Source organism: Mobula hypostoma, chromosome 5 (genome assembly GCF_963921235.1).
Source record: "Mobula hypostoma chromosome 5, sMobHyp1.1, whole genome shotgun sequence".
In the NCBI taxonomy this organism is placed as follows: domain Eukaryota; kingdom Metazoa; phylum Chordata; class Chondrichthyes; order Myliobatiformes; family Myliobatidae; genus Mobula; species Mobula hypostoma.
In genome coordinates this window covers 198,709,636-198,723,259 of record NC_086101.1, presented here as the reverse complement: position 1 = coordinate 198,723,259, position 13,624 = coordinate 198,709,636, and the positions used below count along the sequence as shown (strand labels likewise).

The 13,624-nt window shown below is 43.9% G+C and overlaps 1 protein-coding gene across 2 annotated transcripts in view; it reads right to left on the bottom strand.

Annotated features, from left to right (window-relative positions):
• Positions 1-13,624, bottom strand: part of nup155 (nucleoporin 155) — a 248,559-nt gene that overhangs the window by 188,490 nt on the left and 46,445 nt on the right. For both annotated transcript variants that reach the window (XM_063049676.1, XM_063049677.1), the window contains exons 6-7: positions 7,079-7,245; positions 6,878-6,983 (exon numbers count right to left, since the gene is read on the bottom strand). In XM_063049676.1, the coding sequence (XP_062905746.1) occupies positions 6,878-6,983; positions 7,079-7,245 (273 nt within the window). The remainder of the gene's footprint in view (positions 1-6,877; positions 6,984-7,078; positions 7,246-13,624) is intronic.

The following is a 13,624-nucleotide window of genomic DNA, read 5'->3' as shown; positions in this document are numbered from 1 at the left end:
GCCTCTCCAAATGCTCATAAATCCTACCTGTCAGGATCTCCTCCGACAACTTACCAACCACTGAAGTAAGACTCACTGGTCTATAATTTCCTGGGCTATCTCTACTCCTTTTCTTGAATAAGGGAACAACATCTGCAACCCTCCAATCCTCTGGAACCATCCCTGTCCCCATTGATGATGATCATTGCCAGAGGCTCAGCAATCTCCTCCCTCGCCTCCCCTCCTGGAGTACATCTCGTATATAGGACGTAAATAGAACTTTTTGGCCGCAATAACCAAAGATATGTTTGGAGAAAAAAGGGTGCAGAATTTCATGAAAAGAACACCTCTCCAACTGTTAAGCACGGGGGTGGATCAATCATGCTTTGGGCTTGTGTTGCAGCCAGTGGCACAGGGCACATTTCACTGGTAGAGGAAATTAAATACCAGCAAATTCTGGAAGCAAACATCACACCATCTGTAAAAAAGCTGAAGCTGAACGGTATCTATATCTCGACTCTTGGGGTATACCTCTTATAATCCTGGAGACTTATCGAATTTGTTGCATTCCAAAAGCTCCAGCACATCCTCTTTCTTAATGTCTATATGCGCAAGCTTTTCAATCCACTGTAAGTCATCCCTACAATCACCAAGATCCTTTTCTGTAGTGAATACGGAAGCAAAGTTTTCATTAAGTACCTTCGCTATTTCCTCCATTTCCATACACACTTTTCCACTGTCACACTTGACTGGTCCTATTCTCTCACGCTTATCCTCTTGCTCCTCACGTACTAGGGATGGGGTTTTTTTAATCCTGCTCGCCAAGGCCTTCTCATGGCCCCTTCTGGCTCTCCTAATTTCATAGAACATAGTTTAATTTCATTCTTAAACTCCTTCATGCTAGCCGTATAATCTTCTAGATCTCTACAATTACCTAGTTTTTTAAGACCTTTTGTAAGCTTTTCTTTTCTCCTTGGATTTTCAACAGCCTTTGTACACCACGGTTCCTGTACCCTACCATCCTTTGCCTCTCTCATTCGGACGTACCTATGCAGAATGCCACGGAAATATCCCCTGAACATTTGCCACATTTCTGCTGTACATTTCCCTGAGAACATCTGTTCCAATTTCATCATCACAAGACAAAGGAGCAGAACTAGGCCATTCGGCCCATCGAGTCTGCTCCGCAGCTCCCCCATGAGCTAAACTATTCACCCATCTAGTTCCAATTTCCGGCTTTTTCCCCATATCCCTTGATACCCTGACTAATTAGATACCTGTCAATCTCCTCCTTAAACACCCTCAATGATCGGGCCTCCACAGCTGTATGTGGCAACGAATTCCACAAATCCACAACCCTCTGGCTAAAAAAATTTCTCCTCATCTCTGTTTTAACTGGGTACCCTCTAATTCTAAGACTATGGCCTCTTGTCCTGGACTCACCCACCAAGGGAAACAACCTTTCCACATCTACTCTGTCCAACTTGAAAGCAATTTATGCTTTCAAGTTCTTGCCTGATAGCTTCATATTTCCCCTTACTCCAATTTATCATTTTCCTAACTTGTCTGTTCCTATCCCTCTCCAATGGTATGGTAAAGGAGATAGAATTTTGATCACTATCTCCAAAATGCTCTCCCATTTAGAGACCTGACACCTGACCAAGTTCATTTCCCAATACCAGATCAAGTACAGCCTCTCCTCTTGATAGGCTTATCTACATATTTTGTCAAGAAGCCTTCCTGAACACACCCAACAAACTCCACCTCATCTAAACCCCTTATTCTCGGGAGATGCCAATCGATATTTGGGAAATTAAAATCGCCCACCACGACGATCCTGTTATTATTACACCTTTTCAGAATCTATCTCCCTACCTGCTCCTCGATATCCCTGTTATTTTTGGGTGGTTTATAAAAAACACCCAGTAGAGTTATTGACCATTTCCTGTTTCTAACTTCTACCCACAGAGACTCAGTAGACAATCCCTCCATGGTTTCATCCTTTTTTTCAGCCATGACACTATCTCTGATCAGCAGTGCCACACCCCCACCTCTTCCCCCCCACCCCCCGTCCTTTCTGAAACATCTAAAGCCTGGCACTCTAAGTAATCATTGAGCTATCCAAGTCTCATGCCACAACATCATAGCTCCAAGTACTGATTCACCCTCTGAGCTCATCAGCTTTGTTCATAATACTCCTTGCATTAAAATAGACACATCTCAAACCGTCAGTCTGAGCGTATCCCTTCTCTATCACCTGCCTATCCTCCCTCTCACATGGTCTTCAAGCTCTCTCTATACGTGTGCTAATTATTGCCCATTCCTCAGTCTCTTCAGTTCAGTTCCCACCCTCAGCAGCTCTAGTTTAAACTCTCCCCAATAGCCTTAGCAAACCTCCCTGCCAGGAAATTGGTCCCCTTCGGATTCAAGTGCAACCTGTCCTTTTTGTACAGGTCACGCCTCTCCCAAAAAAGGTCCCAATGATCCAGAAATCTGAATCCATGCTCCAATCCCTCGGCAACACATTTATCCTCCACTATTCTTATACTCACTGCCGCATAGCACAGGCAGTAATCCCAAGATTACCACCTTTGAGGTCCTGCTTCTCAACTTCCTTCCTAACTCCATGTAGTCTGTTTTCAAGACATCCTCCCTTTTCCTACCTATGTTGTTGGTACCAATATGTACCACGACCTCTGGCCTTCCCACTTCAGGATATCATGGACATGATCAGAATCATCCCGGACCCTAGCATCTGGGAGGCAAACTACCATCCAAGTTTCTTTCCTGCGTCCGCAGAATCACCTGCTTAACCCCCTAACTATAGAGTCCCCTATTAGTGCTGCCTTTTTCCCTTCCCTCCCCTTCTGAGCCACAGGGCCAGTGCTTTATAAAGTCCCAATATTATATCGTTGCTTTTATATTCTACTCCTCTTGAAATGAATGCTAACATTGCATTTGCCTTCCTCACCGCAGCCTCAACCTGAAAATAAACCTTTAGGGAATCCTGCACAAGGACTGCCTCAGTTTTTTGTATTTTCTCTCCATTTAGAAAATAGAAAATAGAAAATATTTAATGCTACTGTATTTCCTGTAATACCTTGGGCTCATACACTTCATCGACTGATTTTCTTTTGTCTATCCTGTTTGTTATTTCTTCAACAGATTTGTCTGGCAAGACTTTGCCTTAAGGAAACCATGCTGACTATGGCCTATTTTATCACGTGCCTCCAAATACCGAGACCTTATCCTTAATAATTGATTCCAACATCTCCCCAGCCACTGAGGTCAGACTAACTGACCTATGGTTTCATTTCTTCTGCCACTCTCCTTTCTTAAAAGAGTGGAGTGACATTTGCAATTTTCCAGTCTTTCAGAACCATTCTGGATTCTAGTTATTCTTGGAAGATCATTACTAATACTTTCACAATCTCTTCAGCCACCTCTTTCAGAACCCTGGGGTGTACACCATCCGGTCCAGGTGACTTATCTACCTTCAGACCTTTCAGTTTCCCAAGAACCTTCTACTCATGGTAACTTCAAACACTTCATGACCCCTGATACCTGAAGATGCCACCATACTGCAAGTGTCTTCCACAATGAAGACAGATGCAAAATATTTATTCAGTTATTCAGTTCATCCGCCATTTCCTTATCCCCCATTAATAACTCTCCAGCATCATTTTTCAGCGGTCCAATATCCACTCTCACCTCTCTTTGACACTATGTAACTGAAGAAACTTTTGGTATCTTCTTTAATATTATTTTGCTCTATTGTATACCCTCTCTTTGGATTTATGATGGCTTTGACTTTTTTTGTAGCCACAGTTGTGTCATCGTGCCTTTAGAATACTTCTTCCACTCTTGGATGTATATATCTTATGCCTTTCTGAATTGCTTCCAGAAATTCCAGCCACTGCTACTCTGCCATCATCGAATGGTGAAAGGCCTTGATAGAGTGCACGTGGAAAGGATGTTTCCCATGATGGGAGAGTCCAAGCTCATATGACAGCTTCAAAATAGAGGCACGTCTTTTTAGAATTGAAATGAGGAAGAATTTATTTTGCCAGGTAGTGGTGAATCTGTGGAATTCGTTGCCACAGGCAGCTGTGGAGGCCCAGTCTGTATGTATATTTAAGGCAGAGGTTGGTAGAATCTTGATTGGTAAGAGTATGAAGCGATACAGGGAGAAGGTAAGAGATTGGAGCTGAGAGGAAAGTGGAACAGCCATGATAAAATGGCAGAGCAGACTTGATGGGCGAAATGGCCTAATTCTGCTCCTATATCTCATCACCCTTAGGCTCTGCGTAGTCCAATCTACCTGCAGGTGCATCAAAGCCCTCCATATCCCTCTTATACATGTAGCTATCTAATCTTCACTGAACCTTTCAATTGAACCCATATCCACTACCTCAACTAGCACCTCAGTTTCACATGTAAATAGAGATTGACAAACCATCAGAATGAAGGGGATGGGTGAAGGGTCTGCTGCTGCATGTAGAAGTAGATGTTGTCATTCCAAACACCTTTCTAATTGCTTGTTGAAATTTTATGTCAACATTATGTTCCAAACACCCCTTTGTACTGCAACATTATTAGTTCAATGGAACAAAAATGCAGTGCATTTCCTCTTCTTCCTCCCAAACCCAACATTTTCCCAAATGATGTTCACCTGAGCAACACACTCAAATTGCTGGCAGAGCTCAGATCAGGCAGCATTCTATGGAAATGAATAAACACTCGATGTTTCAGGCAAAGACCCTTCTTCAGGACTGAAAGGAAGAGGGCAGATGCTAGAATGAAGGGGTTGGAGGAGGTGATAAGTAAAGCCAGGTGGGTTGGGGAGAAGGGATGAACTAAGAAGTGAGGAGGTGATGTGGAAAAGGCAAAGGTCTGCAGAAGAAGAAATCTGATAGCAGAGGACACTAGACCATGGGAAAAAGTGAAATTGGGGCACTGGAGGAGTGATAGGCAGGTGAAGAGAAGAGGTAAGAGGCCAGAATGGGGAAATGAAGAGGAGGGAAGGGATTGTCATGGAGAAATTGTCATGTCATTAGCTTAGAGGCTCCCTCTACAAGATGTTGCTCCTCCATCCCGAGATGGCCTCATCGTGGCAGGAGATGAGACCATCGAATAACTTGATGGAATGAGGATAGGAATTGAAATGACTGGCGTCTGGAAAATTCCACCTTCTGTTGATAGAGAGATGGTGGTCAACAAAGGGGGTCCCCCAGTCTGCATCGGGTCTCACCAATGTAGAGGCCACTGCAGAAGACGACCCCAACAGATTCACAGGTGAAGTGTTGCATCAGGTGATGCATTAGGACTATTAAGAGCCTAGAATGGAGGTGAGGGAGGAGACAATTAGGCAGGTGCAGCACTTCTACAGACTGCAGGGATGAGAACCAGGAAGGAGATTAGTGCAGAGGAATGAATGGACAAAGGAATCATGTAGGGTGCGATACCTGCAGAAACCAGAGAGCGGGGGTGGTAAAGATGTGTTTGGTAGTTGGGGGCCCGTTGAATATGGCAGAGGTTGCAGAGTACGTGTTGGATGCGGAGGTGAGGACAAGAGGAACTCTATCCCTATTAAGGCAGCAAGAAGATGGGGTGAGTGCGGATGTCCGGGAAATGGAGATGTGGGTAAAGGCAGCGCCAATAGTGGAGGAAGAAAAAACACATTCTTTGAAGAAGGAAGCTGTCCTGAAAAGGAAACTTCATCTGAGGAACAGTTGTGGTGGAGTCAAAGGAACTGAGAAAAGGGTACGTCATTTTTACAGAAGATTGGCTGGAAAGAAATATAGTCAAGATAGTCGTGGGAATCAGTGGGTTTATAAAAGATATCTGTAGTCAGTTTGTCTCTATTGATGGAGAAAGAACAAGAAATGGGAGGGAGGTGTTAGAAATGGACCAATTGAATTTAAGGGCAGGGTGGAAGTTGGAGGCCAAGCAGATGAAATTGATGTACTCAGCATGAGTGCATGAAGCAACACGAATGGAGTCATCAATGAAGCACAAAAAGATTTGGGGACAATTACCATGGAAAGGTTAGAACAGGGACTGTTTCACATAACCTGTGAAAAGACAGGCATAGCTGGGGCACATATCTACACCCTGAATGGAAGAGACCAAAAGAAATGGTTGAGGGTAAGGATCCACCAGTCAGATGGAGATGGTGATGGAGACGAACTAGTCAGGTCTCTTGTCAAGGGAGAAGCAAAAGTTTTAAGGCCTTCTTGATCTTATAGAAACATACAAAATTTTGAAAGGGATAGATAAGATAGAAGTAGGAAAGTTGTTTCCACTGGTAGGTGAGACTAGAACTAGGGGACATTGCCTCAAGATTCAGGGGAGAAGATTTAGGACAGAAATGAGGAGAAACTGTTTTTCCCAGAGAGTGGTGAATCTGTGGAATTCTCTGCCCAGGGAAGCAGTTGAGGCTTCCTCACTAAATATATTTAAGGAACAGTTAGATAGGCTTTTACGTAGTAAGGGAATTAAGGTTTACGGAGAAAAGGCAGGTAGATGGAGCTGAGTTTACGGACAGATCAGCCATGATCTTATTGAATGGTGGGGCAGGCTCGAGGGGCCAGATGCCCTACTCCCGCTCTCTGTTCTTCTATTTGATGGGGTCAAGGTTCTACCTATCAACATCTATACCCCTCATAGATGAGAACCCACCTGTCATTGCATAATGAACAAGTCTGGTACAAGACTTGGACATAAAATGATAGAATATTTAAAGAAGAGAAAACCATTTGACCCATTGTGTTTGTCCCAACTTCGTACCAGAGCCAATCACTAGCTCCACATTGTGGCACTTTCTCTGCAGCCAAGGAGCCTAAAATGCTTCTGAACCTTTTACCTGGACCCCACACAGAGCATTTATATTACTCACCATCTTCAGAAAAAGTAAACTGCAGCAACGATGGGATGAGGAATGACAAGGAACTTTTAGAATGATTTATCTTCCTGCATCGCTGACTAAACCAACCCGCCTCTGCCTGGAAAATCACAGAGTCCATCAGGAAAACTCTCACAACACAACTTCAATAATATTATGACAGCAAAATAAAGAAGGGAAAATTATTAAACTCACCTGATAGGCAACTTCATACAGACACCCATCCTTTCCAGCGAGGAATATACGGCCATTGTCAGCAGCAGTGACTGCCAGCAGATAGGTGTTGTCTGTGGGAATGGAGAACAGGGGATCTGGCAGGAGTTGCATCCCTCCACACAGACTATCATTCAGCATTCCTACTCCTGCAAAAATTGTGCAAGGATAAATACAACTACATTAGATAGTAATAGATACAGTACGATAGCTATACATAAGGCTAAGTATGCATGTTGTGGGAGAGTATTAATTTCAAGCAGGGCAAAGTAAGAAAGTATTAAGCAGGAACAGGGCAGCATCAATTGGGAACAGCTGCTTTTGGCAAGTCCACATCTGACATGTGGAGGGTGCTAAAAGTCCAACTACATAAAATACAGGTCTGCCATGTTCCAGTTGTTACGATTTCGTAACGTACCAGCAGCAAGAGATGACAAATTGAGTCGGGTTTTAATATTAAAACCACTATTTTTATTTACATCTACTCAAAAATATAGAAAATTAAATAAACTACTTTCTTAAACAGAAGTTAATAGTGTTATGCGTCTATAGCTCCCTTACAGTCAAACTTAGAATCCGTTCGTAACAAATCCTAATCAAGCACAGTTGTAAAGTTGCAGTTCAGAGAGTCCCAGTAATTCACAAGATAGGTGACAGGAGAGACTTGTGGATTCACAATGCAGCGACGAAGCGATCATGAAGAATTCCAAAGATTCCATGGCTAGCGAATGAAGAAACGGTTATCGAAGATCCCAGCCAAGGAATACTGTTCCGAAGTCCACGAAGAGCAATTTCACAAAGTGACTGTCATGAAATCCACACCCATGAATCATACGAAGGACAGACACGTCTCCACAATGAACAGTGTGCCGCTGATTAACCCAATCCTTTGGGTATGGGTAAGCATTAGACTTTACCCTTCTCGATTGTGAGTTGTTCCCTGATCGCTCGAAGCCTGCAATCTTCACCCTCTCTCTCTCTTTCCTTCGACTCCTTCTCAGCACTGTCCACATTTCTTTTATACCGTCGTCATACGTCATAAGGTAACGCTCACAGAAATGAAACTGTGGACCCCCAGTAAAACGAAACTGGGGACACGTGACGCCCACAGTAAACGAAACTATGGACTGCCAGCAAAACGAAACTGTGGACAGGTAACACAGTAAGGAAGGAAGGACAAGGATGACAATGCAAGAGAACTTGGATGCCAAGTCAAGTTTATCATTTAACTATATACAGGTGTCCCCCGCTTTTTGAATGTTCGCTTTACAAAACCTCACTGTTACGAAAGACCTATATTAGTACCCTGTTTTCACTGGGTGTTTTCACCGTTATGAAGAAAGGCAGCGCGCAAAAAAAATCAGCGCACGATAAAAGGTAGTGTGCACCCCGAGCAGCCGCTCTCCCCCCGGAATCGGAACAGCATTCTCGCCGGCATTGCTTAAACACGTGCCTGTGAGCAGCTGTTAGCAAGATGAGTTCTATGGTACTGTATCAGAAAAGCCTGAAAGAGCTCGTAAGGGTGTTACACTTAGCGTAAAACTAGACATAATTAAGCGTTTTGATCGTGGTGAACGAAGCAAGGACTAAGTGAGTTTGGCTTGTGGAAGCTGACGAAGATGATGTTGAAGAGGTTTTGGCATCCCATGACCAAGAACTGATAGATGAAGAGCTGATGCAATTGGAAGAGGAAAGGATAACAATCGAAACCGAATGAGTAATGATAAAGTACGACTTTAATTTTGAACGGGTACGTCGGCTTAGGGGATATTTGCAGGATGGTTTGAGTGCTTACAAAGAACTGTATGATAGAAAAATGCGCGAGGCTCAGCAGTCAAGCAAGCCTTCCACATCAGCCACAGCAGACAACGAACCTCGACCTTCGACATCGAGGCAGGCAGTCATAGGAGAAGATGAGCTGCCTGCTCTAATGGAAACAGATGACGAGATGACACCCCAGTGTCCCACCACCCCAACACCCAGGCCGCAGACAGATACTGATTCACGGAGAATGCAGCAGTAGCCGGGAGACACCCAGCACATCTTTAAGAAAAAAGCCGAAATAAACATGCTAATTAATTACGTGCCAGGCAGCACCTAATTAATTAGCATGTTTATTTCGGCTTTTTTCTTAAAGATGTGCTGTGTGCCTCCCAGCTACTGCTGCATGCTTTGCGGATCAGCATCAGTTCACTGCCTGGAGGGTGGGGACCACTGCACCACCCAAACTCCGACGACTCTGTCTAACACACCATCATCAGTGTGCTCCGCGCTTTCCCAATTCCGGAAAGTGATACTACATTGTATATACAGGGTAGTTAAGAAAGCTTATGGCGTGTTAGCTTTCATAAGTTGAGGGATAGAGTTTAGGAGTCGCGATGTAATGATGCAGCTCTATAAAACTCTGGTTAGGCCACACTTTCCCCCGGGATCAACAAAGGTATGACTATGACTAGGAGTACTATGTCCAGTTCTGGTCGCCTCACTACAGGAAAGATGTGGAAGCATTGGAAAGGGTACAGAGATTTATCAGGATGCTGCCTGGTTTAGAGCAGAGAAGGAGGATGAGAGGAGACATAATAGAGGTGTACAAGATAATAAGAGGAATAGATAGAGTGGATAGTCAGCGCTTCTTCCCCAGGGCACCACTGCTCAATACAAGAGGACATGGCTTTAAGGTAAGGGGTGGGCAGTTCAAGGGAGATATTAGAGGAAGGTTTTTTACTCAGAGAGTGGTTGGTGCATGGAATGCACTGCCTGAGTCAGTGGTGGAGGCAGATACACTCGTGATGTTTAAGAGACTACTAGAATTTAAGGTGGAGGGTTATATGGGAGGCAGGGTTTGAGGGTCGGCACAACATTGTGGGCCGAAGGGCCCGTAATGTGCTGTACTATTCTATATATACTTTGTAGTCTGCAATCCTCTGAACTCCCTGCCACATCTCCTCGTGTCTCTGGTATCATAGAAGTGGCTTTATATTCTTTCAGAATGCTCCCGTTTTATCTTCCTGATGGAGGAGGGTAGGACAGTGCTTCCTTCCCTGAGAGCTTTCAGGTCACATAATCTGAAGGCACATCACGTTCCCTCAGCAGTGCATGGATGTCTGCAGTAAGCCATGGCTTCTGATTTGCTCTCACTCAGATGTGTTTCGTGATGGTAACGTCCTCTGTACACTTCTCTATGCAGCCGGTCACAGAATCCACATATTCCTCAATGTTTACATGATTGCCATAGGTAGTGACCTCCCTGAACATTGTCCAGTTTGTGTTTTCAAAGCAGTCCTGCAATAATAAGATTGTGCCTTCAGGCCAGGTTTTCACCACCTTTAGGCTACGTCCACACCACACCGGATAATTTTGAAAATGCCGGTTTTGAGTAAAAACAACAGGCATCCACACTAAGCGTTTTTCAAAATAGCTCTGTCCACATTAGAACGGATATTTGGGCAAATCTCCTCCTACTGGGCATGTGCAGTACACACAGAAAACAAGCGAAGAGGAAACGGTATACTTAGTGCACGTTTGTCCAGTTATGGAGTACAAAAACTTAAAAGGAATTGCTCTTGGCTCTCGCACAAGAGGACTTAAAACTTAAAATAAACAAATACTGGAGTATATGGAGGCAACCGACAGGGAGTTCATGGACAGTATGACCCGGCTGACGACGAACATTGAAAAATTGACCAACTCTGTTGCATTAATAAAGCACCTTGTTAAATGTATAAAACGTGTCTGTGTCAGTGTTACCTTATATTTCCAAACAATGTTACATTAGGCTGTTACACATCTATTGTCAGAGAAGTACTTGCATAAATAGGTAAACCACCTTGATTCTTGGTCCTCCAAAATATTCCGCATGGAATTTAAACTGGAGGTGGCGGAGGGTGTTTTCTGTCCTTACCTTCACACAAGCAAGAACAGAAAACAGGGCAAAGTGAGTATACTTATTTATTCAGTAAGCTATGGGATTTGGTGAGTACATTTCTAATTCTTCTGGCTTCAGTCTCGTTGCCGTCTGTTCTGAAATTGTTAGGTTCTGCGAAGCACAGAACCAAATATTGCTGTGATGATTGTACACTCTAGTATCAATTGTTTGGCAACAATAAAGTAATAATAATAAGAAGCAGAAGAAGAAGAAGAAAACAATGAAATGCCGCACTGCCGCCATCTGTTGCGGCACGTCATGACAACGGTTTTAAAAAGCTCCGTTTACCATGTCCACACTGCAACAGATATTAGGCGTTTTCAGATTTATTCACTCTGGAGACCGTTTCTGAAAATCTCCATTTTCGGGGGATGAAAACGCCGTTTTAGTGTGGACAGAGAGTCAAAACGAAGAGAAGGCTTCGTTTTCAAAATTATCTGGCGTAGCGTGGACGTAGCCTTAGACAGGCATTGGCCCGTTTGATCAGTGGTTTATATGCTGGAATTAGCATAACAGACAAGTTATCTGAGAGCCCAATGTGGGGCTGGGGAACTGCTTTATATGCGCCTGGTATGTTCGTAGTCTAATGTATTTTCACCTCTGGTAGCAAAACCAATATGCTGGTAGAATTTAGGGCGGATTGTTGTTAGGTCACCAGAGACAATGACATCACCATCAGGATGTTTGGTTTGAAAGTCACTGATGGTGCTCTGGAGCTCACACAGAGCTTCACAGGCATGAGTGGGGCGGAGGAAGAGGATGTATACAGCCACAAACGCAAATATGGCGAAATCCCTTCGTATATAAAACTATTTGCACTTCACAAAAATGACCTCAATCATTGGCGAAGAGTGGGATGCTACTGCTAAAGTGTCCGTACACTAGTTCTTATTTATTTTCTTATTTATGTGGATAAGGGTGGGGTCTAACCAAGGTCTTATATAACGGTAACATTACCTCTTTAACTCAATCCCACGGTTGATGAATACCAACACAGCATATGCCTTCTTAACACTGTCAACCTGCACAGCTGCTTTGAGTGCCCTATCAACATGGATCCCAAGAAATCTCTGATCCTCCACACTGCCAAGAGCCTGATCATTAATATCACATTCCACCTTCAAATTTGACCTTCCAAAATGAACCACTTCATACTTATCTGGATTGAACTCCAACTGCCATTCTCAGCCCAGTTCTGTATCCTATCGCTGCCCCGCTATAACCTCTGACAACTCCCCAGACTATCCACAAAACCCCAACCTTTGTGTCATCAAACTTACTAATCCACCCTTCTACTTTTTCCATCCAGGTCATCTATATAAAAAAAATCACGAAGTGGAGGGGTCCCAGAACTGATTCCTGAGGCACTGGTCACCGACCTCCATGCAGAATACAAACCATCTACAACCATCCTTTGCATTCAGTGGGCAAGCCAGTTCTGGATCCACGAAGCAAGTCTCTTTGGATCCCATGCCTCCTTACTTTCTAAATGAGCTTTGCATGGGGAACCTTGCCTTACTAAAATCCACATACACTACTTCCACGGCTCTACTTTCATCAACGTGTTTGGTTACATCCTCAAACAATTCAATCAGGCTTGTAAGGCATGGAACACACATAAAAGTGGCTGGTGAACGCAGCAGGCCAGGCAGCATCTCTAGGAAGAGGTACAGTCGATGTTTCGGGCCAAGACCCTTCGTCAGGACTAACTGATTTCAGTTAGTTCTGACAAAGAGTCTCGGCCAAAAACGTCGACTGTACCTCTTCCTAGAGATGCTGCCTGGCCTGCTGCATTCACCAGCAACTTTTATGTGTGTTGCTTGAAATTCCAGCATCTGCAGATTTCCTCGTGTTTGCAGTTGTAAGGCATGGCCTGCTTTTGACATATCCATGTTGACAATCCCTAATCAGATTATGTCTCTCCAAATGCAGAGAGATTACAGATAGGTTAAGTGAGTGGGCAAGGGTCTGGAAGATGAAATTCCATGTTGGTAAATGCAAGGTCATCCGCTTTGGAAGGAAAAATGGAAGAGCATATTATTTAAATGGCAAAAAATTGAGACATGCTACTGTGCAGAGGGACTTGGGAGTGCTTGTGCATGAATCACAATGGTGGTTTGCAGGTGCCGCAGGCTATCAAGAAGGCAAACGTAATGTTGGCCTTTACGGCAACAGGGATTGAATTTAAGAGCTGGGAGGTTATGCTACAACTGTACGGGGTACTGGTGAGGCCACACCTGGAGTACAGCATGCGGTTCTGGCCTCCTTACTTGAGGAAGGATATACTGGCTGTGGAGGCAGTGCAGACGAGGTTCACCAGGTTGATTCCAAAGACAAGGACTATGACGAGAGATTAAGTCACCTGGGACTGTACTTGCTGGAATTCAGAAGAGTAAGAGACCTTATAGAAATATATAAAATTATGAAGAGATAGACAAGATGGAGACAGGAAAGTTGTTTCCACTGATAGGTGAGACTAGAATTAGGAGACATAGCCTCAAGATTCGGGGGAGTAGATTTAGGATGGAGATGAGGTTGGGGGTGTTGTGGATAATGTGGAGGGCTGTCAGAGGTTACAGCAGAACATTGATAGGATGCAAAAC